Consider the following 8222-nt stretch of genomic DNA (forward strand, 5'->3'; position numbering starts at 1 on the left):
GACCCGTTGCATTTTGTGGCTTTTAATGCCTCACAATCAAACACTTTTATGTTAAAATACTGAACAGATGTTTATTGGGATAAGATAAACAATCTTATCCCAAAATACTGAACAGATGTTTATTGGGATAAGATAAACAATCTTATCCCAATAAACACCTGTTCAGTATTTTAACATAAAAGTGTTTGATTGTGAGGCATTAAAAGCCACAAAATGCAACGGGTCCATCAGACCCACAAACGCTGGCAGAGTAACAACAATATGAACGTTGCACGGAAAACTTCTCTACCAGTTTCTGCATCCCACAGGGATTCTTCTTTTGTGTTTCTGCACCTGCGGTTCCCACACAAGGTTGCAACATTGTTTGTCAACACTGTCTGCTCTCATTTTCTCGCACATTTGACCCTCTGATGTTCTGTGTACCTACACTCTGTCCTCCTCCAGTCTAGGCCTGCTGTGTATGTGTGTGTGTGTGCGTGTATGTGTGTGTGTGTGTGTGTGTGTGTGTGTGTGTGTGTGTGGGTGGGTGCGTGTGGTACACAGAACATTAATTTCCACACTTCTATTAGCCCCGGGTCCAGTGGACCCGGACATCTTATATGTAATAGAAATGTGTAGGGGGGGTGTATGGTGTGTGGTCATTAAATATGTATTCTGATATATGTTCTTCACAGAAAGAAAATGAGCCAAAGTCAGTGAGTCTCAGTTTAAAAAATAAATTAATTGTATCGTTTTTCTTTTAATAAAAAATTAAAACGGGTCCCACAGACCTGAACACCACACAAGGGTTAACCAACGTGGCTCAGTAAACACACATTACACGCCTCTGCGTAGAGATACTTAGAGATACTGTAACTGTTGTAATTGGGAGATAAATAATATCACTTCCATACTGTTAGCGCTCCTCACCTTAATCTTGGGTCATCAGGTCTCCTCATCTCGATGGTGTGAAGAGGACCATTCAGGTTGACCACATACAAAGTGATAACCGGGTTCTCCTCTCCAGCCTGAAAAGCGGGGGATTTTAGCCAAGTGACGCCGTCATTTCAATAGTCCCAGGTGCAACCTTGGGGTAGTGGTACTCCTTCCCCGTGGGGTACGGCATGCCAGTAAACATGGGCAGCTCCATCTTGGGCACCAGGCTGTCGTTGATGGTAGCGTACGCTAACCTCGCGCCATCCGGAGACCACCAGTGGGCGACGTGGGAGCGGAAAATCTCCTCTGGAATAATAATCACAACACGGCCGTTAAAGATATGAAGACGGCAAACGAGGAACACATTTTAATTACATGGCTGCGGGCCAGCACGCTAACACTGTTGTCTGACAGCCAACAAGATAGAAGATGTGTTTAATGGCCTTTAATTAGAAGTACATTTTGGTTTGTGGTCTCCCTCTCGCCCCTTGAGGGGATCCGTCGGTGCCAACATCGATAATGTGTGCACATAAACAGTTTTATTAAGAAGATGGCACAACTAGTGCAGACCTCCGCCAAGGCTTAACGAAGTGATGCAGTCTCTCTTGATCATTCTCACGATATTCACGTGTTTTGTGCAGCACCAGCGGAGGAGGTACATTCGCCGCAGACAATTGGCGCTTTGCTGAAGGATACTTCAGCTCGCAGATGCATGACCCTGATGACTGCTAATGGGTGAGCTGCACCACGCTGATGTGCACTTAAACGCTAATGGCTGCTCTGACACATTCATGGAACGAAAGCCACGAATGTTCACACTTGAGGGTCAGTACTCTGGGTTGTTGGTTCAGTACTCTGATTCAGACCTAAAATTAAAAGAGTGAATGACGCACACTTTTGTGCAAGGGTGTCAAACTCATTTTGGTCCGGGGGCCGCATCCAGCTTAATCCGACCTCAAGTAATCTCATCGCAAAATGTCATCGAAGTAATAATAAGTCCACTTTTTTTCTTTGTATTAATTACCGCAAAGAAGAAGAATTACACAATTCTACGTATCAAATGAATTATTCTTTTACAAAATATAATATGACAGCCTAAGAATTTTTAATAAAAGTATGTGCAATTTCAACAACACTATCACACTGCAAAAAGTCAGTGTTCAAAAACAAGAAAAAAACCCCAAAAATTAGGGGTATTTTATTTGAACTAAGCAAAAATGATCTGCCAATAGAACAAGAAAATTCGGCTTGTCCAGACTTTCCAAAACAAGTAAAATTAGCTAACCTCAATGAACCCAAAAATACCTTAAAATAAGTATATTCTCACTAATAACAAGTGCACTTTTCTTGGTAAAAAAAAAAAAAAAAGAGACCTTTTTGCTCAATATGTTGAAAAATATTCTTAAATTAAGTAAATGCTAGTGGCATTATCTTGACATAATGATATGCGCTCTGCATTACATTTCTTGAAACCAGCAAACTTACACTTGTTACTCTCGGGGTCTCCTAGCTGCTCAGGCAAATCATATGGTCTAAAGATGCATTTTTCCATCGACAACATGACATCATCGCGCCAAGTGCATGCTCTTTCAGTCAATTAGTACGCATATATACAGCCCGGCTCCCGGCCCAATTTTTTTTAATTGTAATTTTGAAGAATTTATCTGAATGTGCATGAACTATTTCTGTTAAAAATTGTTTGAAATGTCAAATGTTAAATGTTTAAATATTAACTGTCCGTCTACTGTACTGTGCCAACTGTACTACCATATGAGTACGTATTTTCTATTGTTTCATTGACAATAAAACAGCAAAGTCCATTTGGCTGTCATCTGTTTTAATTGTGTCAAAATCATGATTTTTTTTTCATGTTTGAAATAAATAAAATTATTACTTTAAAAAAGTAGTTTTATACTTGTGAGTGTTGATGACACAGCTTTGCAACAGTTGATATTCTAGTTTCAAGCATGTTTTACTCAATATAGGTCATAAAATCTCAGCAACAAGCTGTAATATCTTACTGAGATCATTTAGGACCAAAACCCTTAAAACAAGTAAAACACTCTGACATAAAATCTGCTTAGTGATAAGAATTATCTTATCAGACAGAAAATAAGCAAATATCACCCTAATTTGAGATGTTTAATCTTACTTAGATTTCAGTTTTTGCAGTGCACTCTGTTCAACATTTATTTCAGTTCTACCTGAGCACAGCGTGTAACAATCAACAAAACATTTACATTTGTCCCTAAAACATGGCATCTGTTAGCCTACAAAAGTGCATCAAATATGAACATATAACAAAAACCTCACATACATAAAATGTATGGCATTCATAAGAAATGATATAATACTCAACCAAACTCTTTGGTAGTTATTCTGTTGCTGACTAACAATGACTTTCACTGCAACTATTACAACAAATATTGTTTTCACAGCTATTTTTTTAAAGACCAAAAGGACAGATGCATGAAGACAGAACTTGAGAAGAATATTACGCGACCTAACTCAAATATTACAGACCAAAATTCCATTTGCTGGGTTAAATACGGCGGAACCTCAACTTACGAACTCAATTGGTTCTTGAACATGTTCATAAACCGAAAAGTTTGTACAGTGAAGCAGAGTTCTCCATAAGAAACATTGTAAATATCAATAATTGGTTTGAGCCTTGATAAAAGTCATTTTTTTTAGTAAAAAACCCCCCAAAAGCACACTTTGTAGACAGTATAAAGTGCATACAGTACGCCTGGAAATAATTCACAATGCTTCACTTTTTCCACATTTTATGTTACAGTCTTATTCCAAAATGGAATAATTACATCTATGTCCTCAAAATTTATACACACAATACCCCATAATGACAATGTGAAAAGTGTTTTTTTTTAATGTTTTGCAAATTTATTAAAAATTAAAACAACTTTTACATGCAGTAGGAACTGGGAGACTAGTCAGGATAGAGGGAAAGATGAATGCAATAATGTACAGAGAAATCCTGGATGAAAAAAACAACAACTTCCCATCCAACCTGATGGAGCTTGAGAGGTGCTGCAAAGAGGAATGGGGGAAACTGCCCAAAGCTTGCATCAACAAAGTATTGAGCAAATGCTGTGATTACTTATGTGCATGTGATATTTATTTTGTTATCTTGAATGAAATTGTAAAATTCAAGAAAACACTTTTCACATTGTCATTACGGGGTATTGTCTGTAGAATTTAGAGGACAAAAATAAATGTACCGTATTTTTCGGACTATACGGCGCACCTAAAATCTTTTTTTCCCTCAAAACTCGACAGCGCGCCTAATGTACTGAATAAATCTGGTTTTGCTTACCGACCTCAAAGCAATTTTATTTTGTACATGGTGTAATGATAAGTATGAATAGCAAACATAAGAGATACATGTAGACTGCACTATGATGGCAATATGACTCAAGTAAACACCAACATTGTATATGTTGCATTGAAAATATAGAACATTACACACGGCGTTCAAATATCTATCAAAATGTTTCAGTCCAACTTTGGTAAGCTATGAAGCCGCACCACTTGATGGATTGTCGGCGCGTTAAACATACGAGTATTATTATGGTGTGTGTATAAGGTAAGACATTATCTGCTGTTTTGTTTCACAATATTATGCAAAAGCAACTTTTCTTACCTTCTGGTACCTGCTGATCTGTATTTGGGATCTGCATAAGTCCTGAAAAGGCTTCCGCCTTTGTAGTCCGTGCCAACGCTGTAGTCGATAAGCTTCTTCTTTTTCTCTATCTTCTTGTTATGTGACATTCATCCTCCACTGTTGCCATTTCTAATATAAAGTAGTGTAAAGTTCTTACTTATATCTGTCAGTAAACTCGCCATGAAAGCGCTAAAACATACCGGTGTAGTGAGTTTACATTATTCACCCAAGGAACTTTAAGTTATTAGAGTTTTGGTCAGACGGTTTTTCACGGTTTTTTGTTATTGTTTCCGGATGAGGAGATGCTGCTCCGTTGTTGATTGAAGTAAAGTCTGAATGTCATTAAAACAGTTAGCTCCATCTTTTGACACTTCTTCCACTCCCGTCCTTGCACGCTACACCGCTACAACAAAGATGACGGGGAGAAGACGCTGCCGAAGGTGAGCCACGTAAATAAGACCGCCCACAAAACGGCGCATCCTGAAGGGACTGTCAGAAAGCGGCTTGAAGCTGATCTGTAAAACATAATCTATGCAACATTTTGACCAAATAACCACCATTACATGTTATGTAGACCACAAGGAAGTGTTTTACATTTAGAAAAATATATAAAATGACTCGCCCTATAATCCGGTGCACTTTATATGTGAAAAAAGATACAAAAATAGACCATTCATCGGCAGTGCGCCTTATAATCCGATGTGCCCTATGGTCCGGAAAATACGGTATTCCCTTTTGGAATAATGATGTGACATAACAAAATGTGGAAATAGACAAGCGCTGTGAATACTTTCCAGATGCACTGTATACACTGTATATAAAACCAACATAACAGGGAAACAATGTATCAACAATCTCTTTACAGCAGGGGTCCCCAAACTACGGCCCGCGGGCCGGATCCGGCCCCCCAGCATCCAAAATCCGACCCACGGGAAGTCCAAAGTAAAAATGTGTTTTTAAAAAAAAATTTTTTTAATGTTTTTATTTTTTTAATCTTTCATTTCTAATCCAATTTCTACCGCTTGTTACTCTCGGTGTCTCCTAGCCGCTCAGGCAAATCATATTGTCTAAAAATAAATGTTACCATCGATAATGTGACAATGTTAAATGACAAAATGGATTAACTCGCTGGAATATAAAGACAATGTATATATATATATATATATATATATATATATATATATATATATATATATATATATATATATATATATATATATATATATATATATATATATATATATACCGTTCAAAAGTTTGGGGTCACCCAAACAATTTTGTGGAATAGCCTTCATTTCTAAGAACAGGAATAGACTGTCGAGTTTCAGATGAAAGTTCTCTTTTTCTGGCCATTTTGAGCGTTTAATTGACCCCACTAATGTGATGCTCCAGAAACTCAATCTGCTCAAAGGAAGGTCAGTTTTGTAGCTTCTGTAATGAGCTAAACTGTTTTCAGATGTGTGAACATGATTGCACAAGGGTTTTCTCATCATCAATTAGCCTTCTGAGCCAATGAGCAAACACATTGTACCATTAGAACACTGGAGTGATAGTTGCTGGAAATGGGCCTCTCTACACCTATGTAGATATTGCACCAAAAACCAGACATTTGCAGCTAGAATAGTCATTTACCACATTAGCAATGTATAGAGTGTATTTCTTTAAAGTTAAGACTACTTTAAAGTTATCTTCATTGAAAAGTACAGTGCTTTTCCTTCAAAAATAAGGACATTTCAATGTGACCCCAAACTTTTGAACGGTAGTGTAAATATATATATATATATATATATATATATATATATATATATATATATATATATATATATATATTTAAAAAAAAAAAATATATATATATATATATATATATATATATATATATATATATATATGTGTACAGCCCTGACCCCGGCCAAATTTTTTTAACCCAATGCGGCCCCCGAGTCAAAAATTTTGGGGACCCCTGCTTTACAGTATTATAAAAATGTCACAACACCAGCAATAAGATGAACTTTCAACGTGCACACAAACACAAAATTCCATTTTTGGTGCCCTCAAAAACGTTGACCATGTTGCTCCAATAAAAAAAAAAAAAAGTCAAATAAATTTTACCTTTTGCTGGCGAGTATTTGTGGCATGCCAGCGAGCAGAGAAGAAGAATGATGATGAATGCAGAGAGAGAGCGAGGTAAAGAGAGTAAGGTGGTGGAGGACTCCAAGCTGAAAGTGAGTCCCTTTTCTCCTGCTCCTTTCTTCCTCTTTTGCTGGTCTCACTCGGATCTGGCTGGACTTCACTTAGTCCTCGCCGCACCAGGAATCTGTCCAGCGTGCTTTGTTTTTGGTGGCGCTTTAAAATTGGTCTGTGTGACCCAGGATGTTGTCGTTAATGGCCTTATTCCTCGCAAACAGTCCTTTTTAAGCCCACAGCGAATCCCTCCTTCTTTCCAGGCTGCTTTGTTGGCTTTTTGGAGCCATATTGAGCTGGCAAAACATAAACAAAACTTGGTGCCCTGCTTTTTGCCTGCAGGCATGACTGACTGAATGAAGGTTTCGTACGCAGAGACAAAATTCGCTCACGGATGCATATTTGGCTTGATGGAAAAGAATAGAAGGGTTCATAAATTGAGGTTCCACTGCACGTGGGTTATTTTTATGTTTTGTTATATTTACCATTTTATATTTCATGTAGAGCAGGGGTGTCAAACTCATTTTAGATGGGGGGGGCCACATGGAGAAAAATGTACTCCCAAGTGGGCCGGACTGGTAAAATCACGGCACGATAACTTAAAAATAAAGACAACTTCAGATTCTTTTCTTTGTTTAAAAATAGAACAAGCACATCCTGAAATTGTACAAATCATAATGTTGTTGTTTTTTTACACATACATTTTGCGGTAATAGTATTCTATCTTTATTTATATTTTCTGAATAAATGATGTGATAATGTTCAACAGTCAACTCACTGGTGTTTATTTTCAATCTATCAAGATAAAAAAAATTGTATCAAAATCAAATTACAGGATGTTATTTATGTAGTTTGCTCATTTTCCTCGACTAATGTACTACCATCATGTGGTTTATTTTGCATCATTTACAAACATACAAAGAATTGCTATTGCGACATCCAGTGGAAACATTTAGAACAGCTGTTTCTTTCATTCAAAAATTTCCGGTACATTTTTATATTTCGCAAACTCATCCCACGGGCCGGACAAAACCTTATCGCGGGCCTGATCCGGCCCTCGGGCCGTACGTTTGACACCCCTGATGTAGAGCATCTAAAGTATGTGACAGACAGACGGAGAGAGCAGAGCACAGTGCACTTCTGACACACTTTCTCTTTCATACCAAGCATGCTTTTTGCTGTCCTTTTTACACTTGAAGCTCAAGTGGACCAAACCGCCCCACAGTTCACTCGCAAACAGACCGAGACCTATCTCTCAAGTGGCCTCGGTCAGCTCGTTTGGTGCAGTCCACGGTGGAGACGGTCACTTTTACACTTGACCAGACGTACAAGCAAAGACACCGAACCAAACATGACAAGTTTGAACGTGTGAGTGCTTGACATGTCACAAACACTGCCCAATTACTTGATAACAATAACACATAGAGAGCATTTTTTCAAAAAC

The 8222-nt window shown here is 37.9% G+C and overlaps 1 protein-coding gene across 4 annotated transcripts in view; it reads right to left on the reverse strand.

Annotated features, from left to right (window-relative positions):
- The window catches only part of dpp6a (dipeptidyl-peptidase 6a), a 457192-nt gene that overhangs the window by 50560 nt on the left and 398410 nt on the right, over positions 1-8222 (reverse strand). For all 4 annotated transcript variants that reach the window (XM_062020913.1, XM_062020912.1, XM_062020915.1 and 1 more), the window contains 2 exons: positions 1067-1221; positions 910-1007 (listed from right to left, as the gene is read on the reverse strand). In XM_062020913.1, coding sequence (XP_061876897.1) covers positions 910-1007; positions 1067-1221 — 253 coding nt within the window. The remainder of the gene's footprint in view (positions 1-909; positions 1008-1066; positions 1222-8222) is intronic.

The sequence above is a fragment of the Entelurus aequoreus genome, linkage group LG15 (assembly GCF_033978785.1).
Source record: "Entelurus aequoreus isolate RoL-2023_Sb linkage group LG15, RoL_Eaeq_v1.1, whole genome shotgun sequence".
Classification (NCBI taxonomy): domain Eukaryota; kingdom Metazoa; phylum Chordata; class Actinopteri; order Syngnathiformes; family Syngnathidae; genus Entelurus; species Entelurus aequoreus.